Source organism: Gobio gobio, assembly GCF_949357685.1.
Source record: "Gobio gobio genome assembly, chromosome: 23".
In the NCBI taxonomy this organism is placed as follows: Eukaryota; Metazoa; Chordata; class Actinopteri; order Cypriniformes; family Gobionidae; genus Gobio; species Gobio gobio.
In genome coordinates this window covers 225,850-251,594 of record NC_137119.1, presented here as the reverse complement: position 1 = coordinate 251,594, position 25,745 = coordinate 225,850, and the positions used below count along the sequence as shown (strand labels likewise).

General features: G+C 41.2%; 1 protein-coding gene across 3 annotated transcripts in view; it reads left to right on the top strand.

Annotated features, from left to right (window-relative positions):
- The window catches only part of LOC307119583 (uncharacterized protein), a 60,692-nt gene extending 41,808 nt beyond the window's left edge, over positions 1-18,884 (top strand). The window contains exons 1-3 of one of the 3 annotated variants that reach the window (XM_079805926.1): positions 7,241-7,371; positions 8,421-8,701; positions 17,359-18,884. In XM_079805926.1, coding sequence (XP_079662052.1) covers positions 8,617-8,701; positions 17,359-18,557 — 1,284 coding nt within the window. In that variant the 5' untranslated portion in view covers positions 7,241-7,371; positions 8,421-8,616 and the 3' untranslated portion in view covers positions 18,558-18,884. Of the gene's footprint in view, positions 1-7,240; positions 7,372-8,420; positions 8,702-17,358 lie in introns of those variants that run through there. The other 2 variants (XM_079805927.1, XM_079805929.1) reach the window with 2 other exon arrangements.
- Positions 18,885-25,745: the final 6,861 nt, after the last annotated feature.

Here is a 25,745-nt window from a genome sequence, read left to right as displayed (position 1 = left end):
TAAAAGTAAAGATTACAGATTTGCAAATTTAAGGTCAATTTGTTGTAAACAAATAAATATTAATAATTTAGCATTAACAATATATAGCTAACTTACAACATTAGCCATAGTGGTATGCGGCTCGCTATGCTCTACTGAAGCAGCAGTAGAGTCACCTCCTTCAGCTGTTGAGATTATAATATAATTAATAATAAATACAGTATGCAGAGTAGATAAAACACATTAATTTTAAATTAATATTAAAGTACAATTAGACAACATGGTGAATTATGGTTATAAAACTACATTTTTTATTGGCAAGAGGAAAATTAGCTATATGTTGAAGTTGCGCACAAAACTATTCAAAAGAAAGGCAGTGGGAAATATTTACTTGTGTCATCTCTGGTGTCAGCCTCCTGAAATGTTTCTCCACGACCACCAAAATATTTAAGAATGGCTCCTCCTGAGAAAGTGACATTTTGTTTTTTACAATTATGTTAAGGGTAAATTAAAAGAAATCCAATGTTAAATTATATTATTTAATTATTGATTGATTAACTCTTACATACTGTTCATATTTTAAACCTTCACAGCATGGAGTGAGATATTTTTTACCTTTTATGATTACATACAGTAATACATTCACTGTAAAATAAAAACAGGTGCCCAATTGAAAATGTTCTAGTGAACAATCACATCTAAAATTTTCAGTTGGCCAAATTTATTTTCTTGAATTTTAATTTAATTAAATTGCATCAATTCACATTAATTCAATTTGGCCAACTGAAAAATTTAGATGTGATCGCTCACTAGAAAATTTTCAATTGGGGACCTGCTTTTTTTTACAGTGTTCTTTACTAAAATTTACCACAAATACATTTTGCTTTTAGGTGTCTTGTATCGATCATCATTTAATAATGTTTCAGAGAGGACACTGTGTTTTCTTTAGGTTTAAATGGTCTGGGCGATTTAGCTTAACAATATATAAAATATTTCATAATAGTATATAGATTAATATTTATTAATAATCTTTAATTGCCTATTCAATTAAGACCATAAGAAAAAGCTTGTATTTAACCGCTTTATTTTAAACTTAATTTTGATTTTGACTGTCAAATTATTGCTCTTTCTCTTCCTTTACTTTCTCTCGAATGTTCAATAATTAAACAAATTTTTATTGTAATAAGCATCTATTGAGACAAAGATTTTTCGTTTTTTTCTTTCCCAGAACTAGTGTAGGTCATGTAACGTTAACTGTTAAAAAGAAAATAAATTCATAGGAGGTGGGTCTGTCTCTACGCGGTCTGTAGCCCAGAGCTGGGGCCGACGGCTGGACCATAGCGCAAGCAATGTTGATTCAGCATAATTGACGGACAGCTAACGTTATGCTGCGTTCACACCAAACGCAAATAGAGTGTCTGGCGCGAGTGATTTGATTTCAATGTTAAGTCAATGGAAAGGCGCGTTGACGCGCGTCTGGAGGTCCCGCGGCGCGGAAGGCGCTTTTCGCGCGGTGCGAATGACGCGAATTGAGCGTCTTGCGTGATAAACTGCGGCGACGCTGGCGAGTGCAATCTGTAGTTAGGGGGCCCCCTAGTGTGGCGGGGCTCTAAGCAGCTGCTTAGTTCGCTTATAGGGAGAGCCGGCTCTGGGTGCATACAACATTGAAGGGGTGCATACAACATATTTGCCCACCGGCAACTATAGTTGCCACAGATTCAAATACGATTTTCAAGAAAAAATACAAAAACCTGGGGAAAATAAATGCAGAACATGCCATTCAGAAAAAATTGGGCACAAATGGGTTAAGTATTTATAAAAACTATACAAACAAAAATGCTCCTATAGTTACTCCAAGACTTAAAAAGCTAATTATGACTTAAATGATACACTCTAATAAATTGCACATACAAAAATGCTACAAAGAACGTTGGAGGATATTTAACAAATTATGATTCAAACTATGGATGAACAAACAAAAATGCTTTTATAGTCACTCCAACACTTAATCAAGAAAATTAAGACTTGAAGGATCAACTGCAATAAATTGGTCATACACAAATGCTAGAAAGAATGTTCAAGGATATTTACCAAATATTAACTCCATAAACTGTGCAAAAACTCTCTTAAGCACCTGTAAAGACACTTAAGAAAATTATGACCCATAAACTGGATTAACTATACCCTCTACAAACAAAAGTGCTATTATGGATACACTGTACTTACCACTACAAAATTAAAATATACAAGTTATTGTAGCTCTATCCCTATCTTAAATAATAAAAGATGAACAGTTGTTTCTGGCCTTTCTATTCACCTTCAAAATTGGCGCAGCATTAAAATTTGGCTCATCTGGATTTCCTTATTGTCTGTGAAATGCGTAGTAATATGTAGATAACCAGCTAGCTAGTGATAGCTTAGTGACAGCAATGAAACGTCCAATGCCGTCCAATATTAGTTGATAATATTGATAATACGAAGTAAATTTATTTAGTTTGACACCTTTATGGCTGAGATGAGAAGACTTACCTCTATACTCGCGTTAAACTCCATATTGTAGTCATTTACCGCCCCCCTGGTCCATTGACCACCTTTGTCGATGAGCTAGACGTTATGCTGTCCTCATTTCCAGAGGATGGCAGCCCACTCATAGTCCTTGGCGACTTCAACATTCATCTGGACAAATCTTATGCTTCAGATTTCCAATCCCTCCTTACATCATTCGATCTCAATCGCCTCATCACTTCACATACCCACAAATCTGGTAACCATCTGGACCTCATTTACACACGCAACTGCTCTACATACAATATTTTGGTCAAACCCCTACACATCTCAGATCATTTCTTCATCACATTCAACCTTCAACTCACTACTCATGCACCACCAGTTCCTCCACCTGTTACCTTCAGGCGAAATCTGCGCTCACTTTCTCCTTCACATCTCTCCTCTGCTGTCTCATCCTCCCTTCCCTCATCCTCACAATTATCCTCTATGGATGTCAACACTGCAACCGACACATTATGCTCCACTCTAACTTCTTGCCTAGACTGTATTTGCCCTCTTTCTTTTAAGCCAGCACGAGCCACTCCCTCTAACCCTTGGCTATCTGATGTTATTCGTGAACATCGGACGACACTCAGGGCAGCAGAGAGAACATGGCGGAAATCTAACCACCCATCCGATCTGGGTAAGTATCAGTCCCTGCTCTCATCCTTCTCGGATGAAGTACGTGCAGCCAAATCTTCTTATTTCCAAAATAAGATCAACAGCACCTCAAACTCACGCACACTGTTCAGAACATTTAACTCTCTCCTCTGCCCTCCCCCACCACCCCCCACCACCTCCCTATCTCCAGATGATTTTGCACATTTCTTCACAAACAAAACAACAACCATCAGCAGTCAGTTCTCACCCTCACACACTGTAGACTCCTGTTCAGCCACATCCACAACCAAACATCCTCTCTTCTCATTTTCTACACTCACTGAGACTGAAGTATCTAAACTTCTCCTCTCTAGCCATCCTACCACCTGTCCTCTTGATCCCATTCCTTCACACCTCCTTCAAGCCATCTCTCCTACAATCCTACCAGCACTCACTCACATCATCAACACATCTCTCAGCACCGGCATCTTCCCTACCACATTCAAGCAGGCTCGGGTAACTCCACTGCTTAAGAAACCCACATTAAACTCATCACTCATAGAAAATTACAGACCTGTTTCTCTACTACCATTCATAGCAAAAACTATTGAACGAGTTGTTTTCAACCAGGTTTCATCCTTCCTATCACAGAATAATCAGCTGGACATCAACCAATCGGGTTTCAAAAGGGGCCACTCCACAGAGACTGCACTACTGTCGGTCACTGAAGCCCTGCGGATAGCCAAGGCTGACTCCAAATCATCAGTCCTCGTCCTGCTCGATCTATCTGCGGCCTTTGACACGGTCAATCATCAGATTCTTCTGTCCACCCTCTCATCACTGGGCATCACAGGGACTCCGCTCCTTTGGTTTGAGTCCTATCTCACAGGTAGGTCTTTCAAGGTTGCCTGGAGAGGAGAGGAATCCCAAGCACATCCACTGACCACTGGGGTTCCCCAGGGCTCGGTGCTTGGTCCTCTCCTCTTCTCCATCTACACTACCTCATTGGGACCCATCATTAAGGCACATGGCTTCTCATACCACTGCTATGCTGATGACACTCAGCTCTACCTTTCAGCTCTACCTACCCTTCACCTTTCTACCTTCACACCCAGACGACCCCACAGTAGCTGCACGAATCTCCAGCTGTCTGGCTGACATCTCTGCATGGATGAGAAAACATCACCTGCAGCTTAACCTGGCAAAGACTGAGTTTCTCATCTTCCGCGCCAGTCCCACCATACAACATGACTTCACCATCCAGTTAGGTACATCCTTGATTTCCCCATCAAAGTCAGTCAGAAATCTTGGAGTAACATTTGATGACCAGCTGTCCTTCAGAGAACACATTTCTAAGACAGCTCGCTCATGTCGGTTTGCGCTCTACAACATCAGGAAGATTAGACCGTTCCTAACAGAGCACGCAACACAGCTTCTTGTCCAGGCCCTGGTTATTTCTAGACTTGACTACTGCAATGCTCTTCTGGTTGGACTCCCCTCTTGCGCAATCCAATCACTTCGAATGATCCAGAATGCAGCAGCACGTCTTGTCTTCAACGAACCCAAAAGTACCCACGTCACACCTCTCTTCATCTCCCTGCACTGGCTACCACTCGCTGCTCGCATCAAGTTTAAGGCGCTGACGCTTGCATACAGAGCCACCACGCGCTCAGCTCCTGCTTACTTTGACTCCATTCTACAAATCCACACCCCAACCAGAAGCCTTCGCTCAGCAAAGGAACGACGGCTTGTGGTCCCATCACTGAGGGGAAAAAAATCCCTTTCCAGAACATTTTCATTCAACGTTCCCAGCTGGTGGAACAATCTTCCCAACACCATCCGAAACGCAGAATCATTGACATCATTCAAAAGTCAACTTAAAACTCAGCTCTTCCGTGATCACCTAATCTCATAAAAAAAAAAAAAAAAAAAAAAACTCTTCCTCTTTCTTCTTCCCGCCCTACTCTAGCCTGTGCTACTCTGAGCAATGTACACGGTCTCAGGATTTCAGGCTCTTATTGCGCTTCTCGATTCTTCATGACCTATCGCTTCATGTATCCCCAAGTTGTAAGTCGCTTTGGATAAAAGCGTCTGCTAAATGCATAAATGTAAATGTAATGTAAATACTGGGCTTTCTTTTGATCGTCTGCCTTTCTCTTTTTCCGTCCCTGTGCACTCGAGGGTTTAGACTGCTTCATATTTGAAGAACGCGCCAGTGATGAGCACTTGCCTGACCTAACGCCTGAACGCCTGTGCTCGACAATACTCACCATCAACTCAATCTAATAATCAGGTTAAGTTATTAAACGTGTGGCTGAGGGGGCGCCCAAGGATGATCATGGTTAATAAACAGTATGTTTTATTTCGCTTGTTTTAATTCTATGCTTAATGGGAAGTAAGTTTAAGGGCGCCACTAGAAGGCGCCTGGCTGCGCCCCCAACAAATGTGTCGCCCTAGGCAACCGCCTAGCTCGCCTATAGCAAACGCCGGCCCTGTTCAAATTATTCATAATATTCAAAATATACTTCTGAAACGTAGGCTTAGCCTAAACATATATCTTGCTAAAACTGGCAACTTTCATATTCAAGCAGCCAATGGAAAGTGTCATATATGAAAATAAATATATAATAATTTGCTAGTTAGTTCACATGCATTATTTTACACACTGGTAATCAAAAGTTTGAAATAATTAAGACTTTTTAAAATGTTTTTGAAAGAAGAAGGCTGAATTTATTTGATCAAAAATACAGTAAAACCACAAATATTAAGACATATTAATACAATTTCCAATTGGCCTAGTTGTTTTCTATGAGAATGTATTGTAAAATGTAATTTATTTCTGTAAAAGCTGACTTTTCAGCATCCTTACTTCAGTAAGTGTCACATGATCCTTCAGAAATCATTTTAATATGCTGTACTTTTCATATAATTTTTAAACTCTTTTTCACTATTTGAGCTCTATTCCATAAAATTACAGATTACATACTATAACCGCTAGAAAGGCACCCTAAAACAGTCCACATTCTGCACTACATCCTAAGTCTTCTAGACCATAGCATTAATTGTATATGGTCTGATTTTATGGTAGGTATTGAACTTAATGATATTAAACTACAGTGTAGGGAAAAGAGAAATCAATATTTGTATATAAAAAATGCTATCTGCCATGTGCTCCAGGAAAGACAAATTATAACCTGAAGAAGTATGCCAGTCATTCAGTATGATAAGCATTTCAATAAAACAATTAATATAATACATATTTTGGTATAAATAGCTTGGGTGTTTAAAATTGCCCTGTGTATAATGAGCTGGTGTGTTTATGGTGAGGTGTGTCGCAGACTGGGTGTGATGGGCCACTTTGTGCCAGAAAGTCCAGGGCCGCTTTTTTGCCCCAGTCCACCCCTGCCTACAACATGCATGCCATGGGTTATTAATGCTCAAATGTTAGAATATTCAAACACATTTCAAACCATTTTTTTCACCAGTAAGAACGATAGGTAGTAGCTATATGGCTATCTAACTTACCTTTGATGATTTGAGTAGCCTTAGTTTTTCCTGTTGAGTATTTTCATGCAATAGCAGATTTGCAGATTTGCAATTTCCTCTTCAGAAAATTAAATTCGCTGTCCCATTGATCACGGTATTTACTCGAGGGTTTTGTTTTTTTGGCAGGAGTGCCTTCCGTCTCTATCGTTACGTCCATCATCCGTCTCTGTTTTGTTTTTTTCCCGCGTTGTCACTCGTCATCTGACCTCCTACAGTACGGTGGGCTAACTGCAGATGGCAGTGATCGCAAGGCTAGTTACAGAGCTCAGATTGGAAATGTTTTTGGTTTGTTTTTACTCCGGTATTATTATTTTTTAATAACGCAGGTTAAAATACGGGAGATTTACAGGAAAATACTAATACGGGAGGACGTCGGGAAAGAAGGGTAAAATACGGGACTTTCCCTCAAGTTCTCCCACTTAGAAATCATGGAGGGGTCTGAAATTGTCATCGTAGGTGCATGTCCACTGTGAAAGACATAATATAAAAATTAAAAAAAAAGAAATCACAATGTATGATTTTTTAACTATGCGGCCCCTTTAAGAAAAATCACGCGCACTGAGCATGCGCAGAAGAGAGAAGCGCGAGAGACGGGACGAGCTGAGATCAGTTGAAGCTGAAAGCAACGCTGTTAACGATCGTGAATGAAGGACAAAAGTGTAATATTTCCTCCGGATGCCTTATATTTCCAGTCTGCAGGTGAGAGATGTTTCTCAGATTACAGAGTTTAACATTAATCAGCTCCAGAGTTTACATGTTTAAGGACCAATGTAATGAAATGCGTTGTGTGTCCTGGTTTATTATGAGTGTAATAATATGTTGGCAGAGAGTTTTTCACAGACTCTGACTCTATTACACCAATAAAATGTGCTTAATGTGCCACTTTACAGAAGATCTCAGACATCAGCATAATGAATGAGGGGAAAACAGGGAACTTTAGGAGACAAAGAGGCTTTTCAGCAGCTCAGATAAACATGATGGTCCTGTTGTTTCTCAGACTTTGGACAGGAGTTCAACAAACATTGTTTTAATGCAATTAATATCTAACTTGAATCAAAATACTCCATATTCCTGACAGAAATTTTATGGCACTCAGGTATATTCTATGCAATTGTGTTTATAGCAAAAAACGAGATACATTTCTAGTTTCAACATTATTTGTTGTTCAGATATTCCTCTGTAAAAGACAAAAGTATCAGCTGTGTGTAAAGTGACACACGTTTGGGTTTTGGCCACTGAAAATGTGAACAATTGACCAATTTACTCATGAAACCACATTAAGATCTCCATATCTCTGACTTTAAAATGAAGAAACCAAAAGAAATGCTTGATAAGAACCAGAATATAAGAGGATTTTAGGATATCATTAATACTTCTTGAGTTACAGGCATGCAAACTTGGGGCAAAAAACACATTTTTTTGAACAGTCACTGTTGGCATATAATGCAACAAAGATGGCTAAAGTCGACAGATTTTACTAATAGTCCTACCAATCTCTGTTTAAAATAAAATAAAGCTGCCATCTTTTTTAAAGTCATTTTACCCTCCTGTAATTTGGCTCAGAATCTCTAAAGAATTGTAGATTACTCAGTAAATATACATCCATGACATTTCATATTTTGGCTTTCATCAGAATTTATATTTGTCTTTCTTCAGAAAAAAATATTAACAAAATATATTTTTTAGCCAGGTCTGGTCAACTCTGGTAATTCAGTATAAATTCAGTAACTTCTCTTTGATTTGTCCAGATCTGGTCCTGTGGGCGTCAGTATCTCACAGTGAAGCCCCTCCCACCACTGAAGCCCCTCCCACCAGTGAAGCCCCTCCCACCACTGAAGCCCCTCCCACAACAATTCACCAATAAATACTGGGAATATTCCCATCATCCTACAAGAGAAGGACAAACTCCAGGTATAGCAGCTGAAATCTGTGTGACTGTTAAAGATGGAGTTTATTAAAGAGGAGATTGAAGACATGAGTTATCCAGAACCATCCAGAATAAAACATGAAGAGACTGAGGAACAAATAGGTTGGTGTCCATTCTTCATTCTTCATTCTTCATTATTGATTGCTTTAGTAGCTGTGAAATAAAAACCAGTATATGGATGATAAATGATCACAGCCCAGTTTTAATCGTATTAACAAGTGAATGACAGAATTTACTTTTGCACATCAAAGATAATTTGGTAAAATTTAATGGTAAAAATCACAGTACAAAAAGCCTTTTTCGAGAGAGCTTTACATTTATTAATTATATAAGATGAAGATCAGCAATGTTTTAATGCTTGTGATAATCACAGATTTCCATGACACATGATTTTGCAGTTAGTTGACGAATTACGACCAACATTACAGATACCAACGAGCCGTCATGGAGCATTACCGGCCGTTCTTCACTGGCATAAAGTTGGTTTGACGCTGGACGTTCGATATTCGCAAATTTAAGGACAGTCTCTAAAGTTACATACAACATTGGTACCTACACATTTCTAACTTCATTAGCATTTGAGCGGAATGTGTAAAATGTGTGCATCAAACACTTAGATGAACACTTTACAGTTGGTTTTGATACTGTAAGTCGTTCTGTTCAAATGCTATTGAAGTTAGAAATGTGTATGTCGTATGTGTTCATGCTTCGTTTTAAAAAAATGTCATTATATTTCATATATTTGACCTTTATTCTACACTGCTCTGTCCCTCCTTGTAAAAACGGTCTGATGGTTTCCGGTTCTATGAAGCCGGTCCCTCAAAAATACGCAATGGGCTCTGATTGGTTAGCTGGCCCAGTGTGTTTTGATTCGCTCACCGCAGTGCACGTTTGTCAGAAACGCCACGCCCCTTCCCTTTCCCGGTAGACTGTGCTTTGGGTAATATTAGAAACAATGGCGTCAATAAAACCATACCAATTTGAGCCTGAATCAGATCCAGAACATTTTAGTGCAGATGATCGAGCAGAACCTGTTCAGTCCTCAAGAGTAAAGACTGCGGATCTATAGTGATCGCTGCTGAATGGCACTGTTACTTTTGTATTTTTAGAATGATTATAGCCAAATATCTGTCGCAAGAACTATTAACCCAAAACGAACAATAAACATTGGCTTTACTAGTAGCCAAATCAAACATGTTTAGCATGCCTGTAGATAAACAATACATAAAAGCTCTAATCACAGAATAATTTACACTAATGCCAAGTTCGCTGTTGAGATTTTAAAAAAAGTTTGTAATGTTAGGTGTTTGTCGGATAACGTTAAGTATGAATGTGCGTTGTCATCTGTGTACTTCCTTGCTACAACGTACAATTAACAATACGAACTATTACAGGAAAACACATAGACGAAAAATAAATCATACTTACAGGTTGTGACCCATAAACAGCTTCTGTTTTTAAATCCATCTTTCAGGACAAGCCGTTCTGCATTGAACTCGCAAAGATTGTGGAAGCTTTCCTCTGTGAAATGTGCAGCACAGAGAGCGAGATTTGGGTAATAATTATGAGGGACCGAGTTAAAAATAAAATGTAACCATTGATCCCTAACACCGTGTCCTAACTACACGCGACGCGATAAAAGGTATCTTTTCCATGTTAATTATAGTTTTTGTCCTAACCAGCCGCGACGGCGACACACGATGAATCTATTTTATAAACGGTTTCTATTTGTCTGCTACGTCGCGGCTGGAATAACAACACAAAACATGGCAATGATAATCCCAGGTAGTGTTTATGTGTTTTATTTAATGTCAAAAACATGTAATGTGACTTTGAATATCATTAAGTGCTCCCAGCTTTGTTAGTCGTACTAAAAGGAACAAGGGAGAATTCACCTCAGATCTTGAAATTAAACAAATTGGAACAAGAACGTTCAAACTGTGAACAAACAAGTATATTCTATGACAAATATTGTTTTACTAACTTAGTGTAATAATTTCACTTTTGGGCCCACCCAGGGACGCCAATTATTTAGTGATTTTACCTTCGTCCATCCAAGGACGTTAAGTAAGGTAGTGATTGGTACTCACGTCACCGCTGACGTTGTGATTTTAGGATCACCGGTCACTTAAGGTGTGGTTATGAGTACATCAGATGACCAGCTTCCCCCTCTCTTAGTTTGGGACACTAGTCAAGGTATTTTATGAGAACACTCCACACTGGAGGGTGTTCAATCCTTTTAGATTGAAGGTAAAATGGGGAGAGTTGGTCAGCTGATTTATCTGAAAGATTGGTGAGATTTCTAACTTGTAGAGCCTTTTCTGTGTTATCAGCACCAGTAAGACACAATTGTAATAAAATAGATTTTATTTACAAAGATAAACAAGAATAACTAACACAACTACTAAATGAATACAATGAATGATAAAGGAATAAAGTGCATAAGATACATAAAATACATGTGATTAAGTTGAGTGTGGCTATGGAAGAGTTGCGTTATCTTATGGAAAGATAAACTATTGTTTCTCTGAAACTAAGGTGAAGAAACGTATTATGCATCAAACAAATAACGAAATATTATGTGTTATTAACTAGCACCAGTTAAATTACCTCTAATGTAAATTAGAAAACCATATACTGATAATATACAACAATGCCAAGGTTTCTGGAAAGAGGTTTGGTTAAGTGATATTTACGTTCCACTTGGTTGAGTAAGCAGTCCGATGGAGGTGACTTCTTCCACTGGTTGTGCTGGGTGACAATGCAGTGGGAAAGGAGCTGGAATCCGTTTCAACAGTCTTGAACACAAAGATCTGTGGGATGCTGATCTCCTGGAGCACCAAAGGGTCCTTAATCTGGAACACGCAGATGAGGCCCTGAAGTAGGTGCACAAGGTCTTTAATCTGGAACACGCAGATGAGGCCCTGAAGTAAGTGCAGAAGGTCCTTAATCTGGAACAAGCAGATGAGGCCCTGAAGTAGGTGCAGAAGGTCCTTAATCTGGAACACGCAGATGAGGCCCTGAAGTAGGTGCACAAGGTCTTTAATCTGGAACACGCAGATGAGGCCCTGAAGTAAGTGCAGAAGGTCCTTAATCTGGAACAAGCAGATGAGGCCCTGAAGTAGGTGCAGAAGGTCCTTAATCTGGAACACGCAGATGAGGCCCTGAAGTAGGTGCAGAAGGTCCTTAATCTGGAACACACAGATGAGGCCCTGAAGTAAGTGCAGAAGGTCCTTAATCTGGAACACGCAGATGAGGCCCTGAAGTAGGTGCAGAAGGTCCTTAATCTGGAACACGCAGATGAGGCCCTGAAGTAAGTGCAGAAGGTCCTTAATCTGGAACACGCAGATGAGGCCCTGAAGTAGGTGCAGAAGGTCCTTAATCTGGAACACGCAGATGAGGCCCTGAAGTAGGTGCAGAAGGTCCTTAATCTGGAACACGCAGATGAGGCCCTGAAGTAGGTGCAGAAGGTCCTTAATCTGGAACAAGCAGATGAGGCCCTGAAGTAGGTGCAGAAGGTCCTTAATCTGGAACACGCAGATGAGGCCCTGAAGTAGGTGCAGAAGGTCCTTAATCTGGAACACGCAGACGAAGGAACCTTGAAGTGAAGGTTTGCTCTCCTGAGCTTAACCTTGTTGCAAATGTCTCTGTGTGTCTTCTGACTCTGTGGGTCAATCCGCTTTGGTCTCTCTGGCATGGAGACTCCGGACGTGCTGTAATCGTCTCGCTGGACTAAAACTCTGAGCGTAGTGTTTGTTAATGTCTCTTTCCTCACAGGCTGGAGGCTCAGAACGTGGTCGTATCTGTTGCTGCCTCGCCAGCTGTAGACTCAGATCCTCAGATCTTTTGTTGTCTCTCTGGATGAACCAGTGGCTCAGAACTTGGTGAACTGTTTGTCTCTCTCAAGGAGAAACTCAGAACGTGGTGAACTGTTTGTCTCTCTCGAGGAGAAACTCAGAACATTACGGTGTATCTATTATGTCTCTCTTGAAGGGAGACTCAGAACAAGGTGTGTCTGTTGAAAGGGTACTGTTATCCTTTTCCCGAATAGGAGGAGATTACAATTTGGCGCTTCTCCATTCCAGTGTTGCGATTGGCTGCTGGCATCAGAGGGGGTCCACAGTGAGACTCACCCTCCTTTCTCCTGTGGAACTCATTTGCATACTGTACACCGTTAGAAGTCTTTAAAGTGTCTTTAAAGTTTACCAATGCATTTCTCACTTTTCAAACCACCATCAGAATACCCTTGGCAATATTCTAAACAAATAGAAACCAAACATGATGGGAAAATATTGAACTGTTCATTATTTGTCCATTAACATCTGATTCTGTGTAAGATGTTGCATTACAAATAGCTGTCACTGAGAATACTTATTTCTCTGAATAAGTATGAAATTGATGTGTGTAGTTTACATCAGTCTTAAGGTTTCCAAGCATAGTTATGAATGGATTTGATGGGTCATTGTGGTCTTTCTTTCACCCACTACTGGAATTTTTATGGCAGTCATAGACCAGGACACTAGGGATTTGGGTGAAGGGCAGAAACTGCATGTGGACCAATGAGATGTCTTGTCCTTCCTGGGCTTGGTACAAGAGTTCTTCTTTTTGCCCTCTAAGAGGTGTCTGGATGTTGTCCTAGCATCTTTATCTGATGGTGTTGGACAGTTTGTTTGTCTTGTCGTGGCAAAATTTCTACTATCGCCGCATTACTGAATAAGAGACAAAACCTTGCCCAATTGTCTTTATAAAGATTTAATTTCTTGCAAGAAATGAGTCAGTCATACAGCCATCTTCAATGTCTGCAGAGTGCACTAACTAGACATAACAGCACTCAGCTTTTATCAGTTTCCCAAACAAAGTAACTCCTGTAAATTTCCACACATGACAAGAAAAGCAGCACTTGCTCAAATCCCAAGTGTGCTGTTCATTTGAACTCTGATCCCTACGTTTAGGCCATCCTGACCCCTGAGTGTAGAACGTGTTCTCTATATTCTGTATATGACCTTTTACCCAGTAAGCTGGTTCTGTATGAATATATGCAAATTAATAAACATTTCATGCACAATGTTTAATGTATAGCTATGATTAAATTTTCCCATAACAGTCTCTACCAAGATCCAATCAAAATGTAGCAAACCTTTTGTCCACTTTTATGGACCGAGAGGGGCCTGGACATAAACTGGGCCCTGGAATGTGCTGTCCACTACATTAGTATTTTAGTAATGTTTAAATGGTGTAATATTTGTGAATTTTATTATGTTCTTATCCATTTCCTTGAGAGTGCCGTCAAGATTAATCTCTGGTGCCGTGCACTTGCCGTGAGAGCCCGCCCACACGCTGTTCTGATTGGCTGTGGTTTTTGATTGATTTACTGCATCTCGCAGTCGCGTCACGTCTGGTGTGGACAGACATGTTGCTTATCGCTGGACTCTTATCGCGTTGCGTGTAGTTAGGACACGGTGTTACTCCCCCATCCCTAGGAAGACTGAACAAAGTGGACGTGCAATCCGGATGAAAATAACAGTGTTTCGTCGGCATTGCGGCAACAACACTCCAGCCTACTAACTATACCACAACAGCTTCCCCACAGCAAAAAAAAAATGGCCTCGCCCCCCCCTTATTTAATATTCTCGGAGGTGGGGTTTATGTAAATATGGGGGCTGGTGATGTCAGAGACCCTGGAGGAATGTCTGTAGTCCCTACCGGCCGTTTGCTGTAGTCCTTAGAAATTGATTTCTTTAAAAGCAAACATCTCCCTTTGCTTTAAACTTTGAACGTTGTAAAATTGCAGATGTTGTTTATGCTCAAACAGCAACATAACACACTAGCTAAAGTTAGAAAAGTGAAATCGTGTTTTACCACCCCTTTAACACTTTACAATAAGGTCTCATTTGTTAAAATTAGTTAATGTATTAACTAACAATCAACAAAACATTTGTTACAATATTTATTAATCTTTGTTAATGTTAGTTAATAAAAATCCAGCTGTTCATTGTTGGTTCACGTTACTTAACAAATGTTAAAGCTACACTGTGATATTTTCCCCCATCTAGTGGTGAAAAGGTATATGACCATCCAGTGAATATTAGTTTCTCTTCCTCTCAATTCCGATTTCATTTTAACTCCTACGGTGGCCGATTTAGTCCAAGATTAACATGGCTTCCAGTTCGACCTCGTCCACATTCGACACGGTGCCATCGAGTGTTAAAGGGTTAGTTCACCCAAAAATGAAAATTCTGTCATTAATTACTCATCCTCATGTCGTTCGACACCCGTCAGACCTCCGTTCATATTCGGAACACAAATGAAGATATTTTTGTTGAAAGCTGATGCTGAGAAAGGCTTCAGATAGCCTCCATTGGCATTCAGTACATTTACACTCCCAAGACCCAGAAAAGGCACTAACAATAATTTTACGATGCGACGACAATCGTTTTTGTGCGCAAAAAAAAATCAAAATAACACCTTTATCCAACTTGTTATTGTCTTCCGTGTGTGCCTCCATGACGCATGCGTGAGAATATGAGCAGATCCGGCGTTCGGACACATGACCCAGAAGAGATTTGTTTACACGCAGAGGAAGACGCGCGTATCTAAGCTGTTGGATTATACACTCACCTAAAGAATTATTAGGAACACCTGTCCAATTTCTCATTAATGCAATTATCTAATCAACCAATCACATGGCAGTTGCTTCAATGCATTTAGGGGTGTGGTCCTGGTCAAGACAATCTCCTGAACTCCAAACTGAATGTCGGAATGGGAAAGAAAGGTGATTTAAACAATTTTGAGTGTGGCATGGTTGTCGGTGCCAGACGGGCCGGTCTGAGTATTTCACAATCTGCTCAGTTACTGGGATTTTCACGCACAACCATTTCTAGGGTTTACAGAATGCTGTGAAAAGTGAAAAACATCCAGTATGCGGCAGTCCTGTGGGCCAAAATGCCTTGTTGATGCTAGAGGTCAGAGGAGAATGGGCCGACTGATTCAAGCTGATAGAAGAGCAACTTTGACTGAAATAACCTCTCGTTACAACCGAGGTATGCAGCAAAGCATTTGTGAAGCCACAACACACACAACCTTGAGGCGGATGGGCTACAACAGCAGAAGACCCCACCGGGTACCACTCATCTCCACTACAAATAGGAAAAAGAGGCGACAATTTGCACGAGCTCACCAAAATTGGACAGTTGAAGACTGGGAAAATGTTGCCTGGTCTGATGAGTCTCGATTTCTGTTGAGACATTCAGATGGCAGAGTCAGAATTTGGCGTAAACAGAATGAGAACATTGATCCATCATGCCTTGTTACCACTGTGCAGGCTGGTGGTGGTGGTGTAATGGTGTGGGGGATGTTTTCTTGGCACACTTTAGGCCCCTTAGTGCCAATTGGGCATGGTTTAAATGCCACGGCCTACCTGAGCATTGTTTCTGACCATGTCCATCCCTTTATGAGCACCATGTCCCCATCCTCTGATGGCTACTTCCAGCAGGATAATGCACCGTCACAAAGCTCCAATCATTTCAAATTGGTTTCTTGAACATAACAATGAGTTCACTGGACTAAAATGGCCCCCACAGTCACCAGATCTCAACTCAATAGAGCATCTTTGGGATGTGGTGGAACGGGAGCTTTGTGCCCTGGATGTGCATCCCACAAATCTCCATCAACTGCAAGATGCTCTCCTATCAATATGGGACAACATTTCTAAAGAATGCTTTCAGCACCTTGTTGAGTCAATGCCACGTAGAATTAAGGCAGTTTTGAAGGCAAAAGGGGGTCAAACACAGTATTAGTGTGTGTTCCTAATAATCCTTTAGGTGAGTGTACATTGATCGTGCTTTAGGTCTCGGCGTAGTTCGCAAAATCGGGCTAAAGTGTGCATTTCATGGATTCCCGAACACCGGATCTGCGTCATATTCTCACGCATGCGTCATGGAGGCACACACGGAAGACAATAACAAGTTGGATAAAGGTGTTATTTTGATTTTTTTTTGCGCACAAAAACTATTGTCGTCGCATCTTAAAATTATTTTAGAGTCACTGTGGTGAGATGGACTTTGTAACGGCGTTTTTAGTGCCTTTTCTGGGTCTTGGGAGTGTAAATGTACTGAATGCCAATGGAGGCCTATCTGAAGCCTTTCTCAGCCATCAGCTTTCAACAAAAATATCTTCATTTGTGTTCCGAATATGAACGGAGGTCTTACGGGTGTCGAACGACATGAGGGTGAGTAATTAATGACAGAATTTTCATTTTTGGGTGAACTAACCCTTTAAACGCCAAAGGCAAAGCTTGAATTTTACGGGTATGTCCCTCTTTGGCTAATGTACTTTCAAGATGGAGGGGCAACATGGCGACCTGCATTCGAACCCCTCACCCGTATGTATTTTCAATTGCATATTATAAACTTAAGAGAATACTTTATTACTTGAAAGAAGTAAATAAACATTAATGAGCACATATATTTTTGAAAGAACTAAGTGTTTTTAGCTAAGAATAAACTAAAAAAGTTACACAGTGTAGCTTTAAATAAATACAACTTTTGTAAATGTTGAAATTAACATGAACTAAGTTTAATAAATGCTGTAGATTATTAGTTAGTTCATTATTAGTTCATGTTAACTAATGAAACCTTATAGTAAAGTGTTACCGATACTTTATACTCACACAGACTGTGTCTTGTTTTCTGCTGAGTTTTTTTAATTTTCACATTTAACCTCATTGAACTGATTCTGACTACTTTATATGTTTATTTTAGACCAGATGGAAGAGAAGGAGCAACAACACAAACTAAATGATGTAAAGAAACTCTGTGACTTCAAAACTCAAGAAACAAAAGCCAAAAAGCTGCACACCTGCTCTCAGTGTGGAAAGAGTTTCCAAATTAAAGGACACCTTAACATACACATGAGAATTCACACTGGAGAGAAACCGTATACATGCACTCAGTGTGGAAATAGTTTCAGGATAAAAGAAAACCTTAACACACACATGAGAGTTCACACTGGAGAGAAACCGTGTACATGCACTCAGTGTGGAAAGAGTTTTTCTCAAGCATCAGGTCTCAGAATTCATCTGCTCCGTCACTCTGGAGAAAAACCCTTTAACTGTGATCAGTGTGGTAAAGATTTTATTTCATCAGCACATCTAAAACAACACCTGATAGTTCATTCAGGTGAGAAACCTCATGTGTGTTCTCTCTGTGGAAAGAGTTTTTCATGGCTGAACAGTTTTAAAGATCACCAGAAAACACATGATGGAGTGAGAGAGCATGTGTGTTGTGACTGTGGGAAGAGCTTTACTACATCTAGTCATCTGAAACGGCACCAAAGAATTCATACTGGAGAGAAACTGTATACATGCACTCAGTGTGGAAAGAGTTTTACTCAAACATCAGCTCTCAAGGATCATCTGCTCCGTCACTCTGGGAAAAAAACATTCAGCTGTGATCAGTGTGGTAAAGATTTTATTCCATTATCAGAACTAAAAGAACACCTCAAAGTTCATTCAGGTGAGAAGCCTCATGTGTGTTCTCTCTGTGGAAAGAGTTTTTCACGGCTGAACAATTTTCAACAGCACCAGAAAGCACACACAAGAGTGAGAGATCATGTGTGTTGTGACTGTGGGAAGAGCTTTACTACATCTAGTCATCTGAAACGGCACCAAAGAATTCACACTGGAGAAAAACCTTATAAGTGCTCATATTGTGACAAGAGATTCAATCGGGCTGGACACCTGAAACTACACGAGCGAGTTCATACTGGAGAGAAGCCGTACCACTGCACTCAGTGTGAGAAGAGTTTCAGCGATCCATCAGATTTAAAAAAGCATCTGTTTATTCACTCTGAAGAAAAGCCATTTAACTGTGATCAGTGTGGTAAAGATTTTAAGTGGCCACTAAGTCTAAAAAAACACCTCAAAGTTCATTCAGATGAGAAGCCTCATGCGTGTTTGTGATTTGGGAAGAGCTTTATTACGTCTAGTCATCTTAAATTCATAATGGAGAAAAACCTTACAAGTGCTCATATTTTCTATATATTGTAATCATTATGTTGACAACTTGTAATAAATACTTCAATGAGCTCACGGTTTTCTGGCTTAAATTAATACATTGTTAGCTAACTGCATGATTTGTATATGTATATTTCTGAAATGCATAACTTGGACACAGTCTCCTCTGATAACAGATCACTCTAAATTGTAATGTAGACAAATGCAGTTTCTGTAAAGCTGCACTGAAACGATATGGATTGTGAAAAGCGCTGTACAAATAAATATTAATTGAATTGCAAGTTTTTCCACTCTATAGTCAACAACTCTCACAGTGTAAATAAAGTCAGATTGAATTGTCTAAATAGTTCTTTCTAGAATTAGATATATTGATCAGATCTTGTATCGACTGTACTAGACTGGGTAAACCTAGCCTGATCTGCCAGCGATTTTATTTTGCCCGGCAACTCAGTTGCCCGTTGATCACGCCTCTTGTGGTCTGATTGGTTGAAGGACTATCCAATTGCGTACATTGGTTGAAGGACTATCCAATTGCGTACAGAGTCATTTGAATTATGCTTGTTTATCACGCCTCTTGTGGTCTGATTGGTGAAAGGACTATCCAATTGCGTACAGAGTCATTTAATTTGTGCGCATTTATGCTCGCGTGTGCATTAGAAAATACAGCGCACACTCCCCAGACCAATGTTCAATCTTAAATTGAGCTTGGTCTTGTCACGGGGTGACGCAAAGTGGAACCATTGTTGCCAAATGTTGTTTTCCTGTATGAGCGATTTCGGTGCAACACCAGGCCGGTTCCGGGTTCTTCAGTACAAAGTAGCTGTGTCCCAATTCGGGGGCTGCATCCTTCAAAGGCCGCATTTTCAGCCGTTTTTTCAGCCAAATTAGGTTACTTTTAAGTTGTTGCCACGGGTGAAAAATTATTTCCGCGGGTTTGTTTCTACCCCATAAGTACGATTTCGCCACTCCAACACCCCCAAACGTACAACTGCAGTGGAGAATTCGGCCGCTCGATGGAGAAAATCGCATTGGGAGTTTTGGACTACTTTTGTTGCAGAGACCTGGCAACCCTACCCACCGTCCTTCTCCCCGGCCGCGAAGGATAGAACCAACCAGAACAAGTGGATCCTTCGCAGTGTATTCCTCTGCCCATCCCGCGGCCGAGGAATACACTTATAAATGTAAGTATTGTGTTTTAATTTACTCAAATAACCAACGAAACGTTTTAAAAGCCGGTGGTCTTTATTTAGGTGATCTGATGTAATATTTTGTTTTGTTTTATGGATCAAGTAACTTGTTAGCAGCTTTATTAAAATGAGGGCAGCAAATGAGTTTTTATTTACCGGGCCGAAAAAATCGAGAATAGAATTTGAGTATCTATAAATATGATTTCTGGAGTGTTTTGTATGTAACGGTATGTAGGCTACTGATGCATCATATTTTTGTTAATTTTCTTAAGATTGCACCCCTTTAAAAAAAAAAAAAACTTATTACAACTGAAAAAAAAAGTATGCAAGTTAATAGACACATCTTTACTGAAATGTATTGTGCTGTTGTGTTTGTTGTTGACAGACATGTTTATTTTCTCTGCTTTAGGATTGAAAGTGTCCTGGGACAGGTGAGGGAGTGGCAAACTTGGCCATGGTTTGTCTTTATGAATGAGGTGTTGGGACAACCCCACTCCATCCCTGAGGACACACCAGGGCCAAGTTCAGCAGTGGATGACCAAGATGAGGAGGAGCAACTCCAGCCAAGAGGAGATGAGAAGAGAGGATGAGCTGATGGAGAGACTGAGGGAGGACAGGAAGAGAGAGATAGACTGAGGAAACGAGACGAGAGGATGAGCTGATGGAGATACTGAGGGAGGACAGGAAGAGAGAGACAGATTGAGGAAACGAGACGAGAGGATGAGCTGATGGAGAGACTGAGGGAGGAAATGAAGATTCAGCGAGAGACAGAGGAGAGAATGGACTGATTGTTTTCTCTTCTTGAGAGATTGTTGAGAACTAAAATTTTTGTTTTGTAAATTAAAATGTGTAAATTAAATATTATCGTTTGTTCTGATATATCGGCAGAAGGTGTAGTTAGAAAACTAATAAGCTGTTCCTGAAATGTCGGTGATGGCACAAAGAAATCCACACAGAAATCGGAACCCGGCTTAAGTCGCCGTTTTCTTGCCTTTCTCGACACTGACCTGATCGTTGGTCGTGCGGATTGATATTATGGTCTGTTTGCACTTTGTAATTGTAAAAAATATGTTTCTGAACCGAATGATATAAGAATCAGCAGTTGTTTCTGCGTCGAAAGTAAACATTAAATCAATATTTAAGAAGCCCACGTCCGGTATTTTTTGGTGCAAAATAATAAAACGTAGCGTCAATAAAATCATTTATTTCAGTATTTATAATATTATAAAAGAAAAATTGAGTATTGCATCTCAAAGCCCTTGGTATAATCTATCATTTACAGCAATAAACACAAATCACCTGTTTTGGTCATTTTTATGGCTATGACTACTTTGACGCTCTATATCTCCTAATTAGATTATGCGACTTTAGCCAGGGTTTCACAGACGGGGTCACATATTTAGCAACTGTTGACAGCTGCCGTTGAAGAGAACTGAAATGAACATTTATACTGGACTTTAAAGTTATATACAACTGCCTAAAAACAAAACAACTAAAGATGTTTACCTCGGCCCATTTATGTGCATAATAAAGAGTATAAACTATATAAAATCGTATGTTGGTAACATATTAGTCAACATTTTATTTTTATCAGTAGATACATTAGATTACTGGAGTAAATTGAAACCTAATACTTGCATTTAAAAGTGTAATATGGCATTTTCTCTTCAAAAATCTGACGTCGCGGCGCGCAATGAATTCTGGGGTAGGCAAGGCTGCGAAGCATCCATCCGAGTATCCTTCATTTCATGGGAAAAGAAGGACGCATTTGCAAGCCGTATTTTGAAGGAGCCTTCGAAGGGCCTACGAATTGGGACAGCCTTCGTCACGCCGCGGTGACGCAATCCGCTATACCTTCCACTGTAAACGAGTCTCGGTGCGTCCTTTGAAGGCTGCGTCGGCCGCGCACTTCAGAGGACACGGCCTTCAAAGGATGCAGCCCTTGAATTGGGACACAGCTACAGTCCGGCCGGGCTCAGATGATGGGCAAACGAGCACCAGCTGTGTGACGAGCGGAGACTGAGCCGCCAGAGGGACATACAATCACGAGGGGGATTATAAAAGATGTTCGTGTGCAGAGAGGCAGTCACACAGAGCAGGGAGAGACTGCACACCATTAGGAAGGAGCTTTAAATCAGCGGTTTGGCAGACCTGGATTTGTAAAGGGAGGTAATACGAACAGAGGAAGAGAGGCCATGCATCTATGTTACTTCATCAGGCAGATAAGTGTCCTTTGTAAGCTTTATTAGGAAAACGAATGCCTACAGTATCTGCGGTATACAACAGTGTGGTGAAACTGCCCTGGAGGATATTGAAATCTGGTTTGAAACCTCTAATGCCAGTTGTGTGTTCATAGTACACTTCCCACACAGTTTGGACACTCAACTGAGACTGCCCTGCTCTCGGTTACAGAGGCACTGAGACAGGCAAGAGCAGCTTCCAATTCCACAGTACTTATCTTACTGGATTTGTCTGCTGCTTTTGACACAGTTAACCACCAGATCCTCCTGTCAACTCTCATGAAGATGGGCATCTCAGGAACTGCTCTCCAGTGGTTCAAGTCTTACCTCTCAGGTAGGTCCTTCAGGGTGTCATGGAGAGGTGAAGTGTCTAAGTCACATCATCTAGCCACTGGAGTTCCCCAGGGCTCAGTGCTTGGACCACTTCTCTTCTCCATCTACATGTCATCATTGGGATCGGTCATTCAGAAACATGGCTTTTCCTATCACTGCTATGCCGACGACACTCAACTCTACTTCTCATTTCAACCAGATGATCCATCGGTTGGTGTTCGTATCGCTGCCTGCCTAACAGACATCTCAGCCTGGATGAAGGAACATCACCTTCAACTTAACCTTGCAAAGACAGAACTTCTTGTTGTCTCTGCCAACCCAGCACTTCACCACCATCTCTCCATTCAGTTAGGTTCATCAACCATTACTCCGTCCAGGACAGCCAGGAACCTTGGAGTTGTGATTGATGATCAGCTAAAATTCACTGACCACATTACTGCAACAACCCGATCCTGTAGATTTGCATTATACAACATTAGGAAGATTAGACCCTTCCTATCAGAGCATGCCACACAACTACTGGTCCAAGCTCTTGTTCTCTCCAGACTGGACTACTGTAATGCTCTTCTAGCGGGCCTTCCGGCATGCACTATCAAACCCTTGCAACTGATCCAGAATGCAGCGGCGAGGTTGGTCTTTAATGAGCCGAAGAGAGCGCACGTCACGCCTCTCTTCATCAGTCTGCACTGGCTGCCAATAGCTGCTCGCATCAAATTCAAGGCACTGGTGCTCGCCTTCAAAGCAACCACTGGCTCTGCACCAATATACCTAAACTCGCTCGTTCAGACTTACACACCCTCCAGGAACTTACGTTCTGCTAGTGAACGACGCCTTGTGGTGCCATACCAGAGAGGCATGAAATCGCTCTCACGGAGCTTTTCCTGGGCTGTTCCCACCTGGTGGAATGACCTGCCTATCTCAATTCGTGCGGCCGAGTCGGTAACCATTTTCAAAAAAACGCCTAAAGACACATCTCTTCCAGCTGCACCTGAACAATCAAGAATAGCACTTATCATTCTATTCATTTTCTGTTTGTCTAATTTATAAAAAAAAAAAAAAAACTGTCCTGTGTGTTCTGAGCTAGATTAACTGAGACTTGTTACAGCACTTGTATACTGTTGCCCTTGACTGTTCTAGTTGCTTCTTTTGCTCTCATTTGTAAGTCGCTTTGGATAAAAGCGTCTGCTAAATGACTAAATGTAAATGTAAATGGATGCACAGTTCGTCGATTCAGAGGAAGTCGGCTGGGACCGAGAGTGGAGACCTGATTCACTGAGAGTTTTTGTGAGTTGCAGTGCTTAGTGTGAAGTGAACACGTGTGACCATTTTAAGTGATTGATGCATGCACAGTTGTGGACATTATAATTTTGTGTCTGCCCGTGTCCCCAGTTGGCATAGAGGCGAAGAGGAAGCATTATTTGTCTATGGAGCTGTTCACACTGAAGGAGATCCCTGGCGTGAGTACCTGATTACTGCTTGATGTGAAGAGCATTTGTTGAATATTCATGCATTGTTGTTTGACTCTCTGACCCGAAGAGGAAGCATTATCTGTCTATTGAGCTGTTCACATGGAAGGAGATCCCTGGCGTGAGTACCTGCTTATCGTCTGGTTTGAAGAGGATTTGTTGCACACTTATGCACTGCTGTTTGATTTCTTGACAAGATTTGCTACCAGGCTATTGAGTTGCTCCATTGTTCACTTCTGGCTGCCTGAAGAGGAATCGCTGTGTGAGTCCCTTATCAGTGTCTGCTCCAATCTCTTACCAGTGTCTGCTCCATACTTACCTCTGGCTGCCTGAAGAGGAACCGCTGTGTGAGTCCCTTATCAGTGTCTGCTCTAATCTCTTACCAGTGTCCGCTCCATACTTACCTCTGGCTGCCTGAAGAGGAATCGCTGTGTGAATCCCTTACCAGTGTCTGCTCCAATCTCTTATCAGTGTCTGCTCCATTACTTACCTCTGACTGCCTGAAGAGGAACCGCTGTGTGAATCTCTTACCAGTGTCTGCTCCAATCTTTTACCAGTGTCCGCTCCATACTTACCTCTGGCCGTCCAAAGAGGAATCGCTGTGTGAACCCCTTACCAGTGTCTGCTCCCTACTTACCTCTGGCCGTCCAAAGAGGAATCGCTGTGTGAACCCCTTACCAGTGTCTTCTCCAATCTCTTATCAGTGTCTGCTCCATTACTTACCTCTGACTGCCTGAAGAGGAACCGCTGTGTGAATCTCTTACCAGTGTCTGCTCCAATCTTTTACCAGTGTCCGCTCCATACTTACCTCTGGCCGTCCAAAGAGGAACCGCTGTGTGAGTCCCTTACCAGTGTCCGCTCCCTACTTACCTCTGGCTGCCCGAAGAGGAATCGCTGTGTGAACCCCTTACCAGTGTCTGCTCCCTACTTACCTCTGGCCGTCCAAAGAGGAACCGCTGTGTGAACCCCTTACCAGTGTCTGCTCCCTACTTACCTCTGGCCGTCCAAAGAGGAATCGCTGTGTGAACCCCTTACCAGTGTCTTCTCCAATCTCTTATCAGTGTCTGCTCCATTACTTACCTCTGACTGCCTGAAGAGGAACCGCTGTGTGAATCTCTTACCAGTGTCTGCTCCAATCTTTTACCAGTGTCCGCTCCATACTTCCCTCTGGCCGTCCAAAGAGGAACCGCTGTGTGAGTCCCTTACCAGTGTCCGCTCCCTACTTACCTCTGGCTGCCCGAAGAGGAATCGCTGTGTGAACCCCTTACCAGTGTCTGCTCCCTACTTACCTCTGGCCATCCAAAGAGGAATAGCTGTGTGAGTTCCTTACCAGTGTCCGCTCCCTACTTACCTCTAGGGCTGGTCCGAATACCATTTTTTGAGCTTCGAAGCTTCTGTAGTAATCAACATCGAATATTTGAAGCTTCGGAGGGAAGGAGCTGAACATATCCTTCTCTCTAATAAAGGCTGGAATCTGGAAAAGCGGCGCGCCTCACGCTGGCTCTATAAGCTCCGCGAACGGGCAATGAATAGTGATACAAAACACACAGATCTGTTATGTCCCAGTTTTGATATATTATAGTAGCTAGTAAAAATAATTCTGTTCAGTTATAGAACAGACTAAGAGCCCCTATTTCTGCCGCTGGGGCCAGGCTTCGGGACAATTTTCATGTTATACCTCAAACGCGGGCTTTTTCCTTCATTTTATATTTTAGACATTCATTAATTAAAAGAAACAATGAGGTGTGCAGCGCTGGTGGAAACAACATGAGACTATGACACCACGACTGTCAAGACGGCTCGCAGTGTTTAGAGTATCTCCGCAAATGAGTAAAGCAAGCCAACACGCAAACTGCCGAACCTCTTAGATGCTGAAAAACACAATCATCTTCATTAAAATGAATGAGA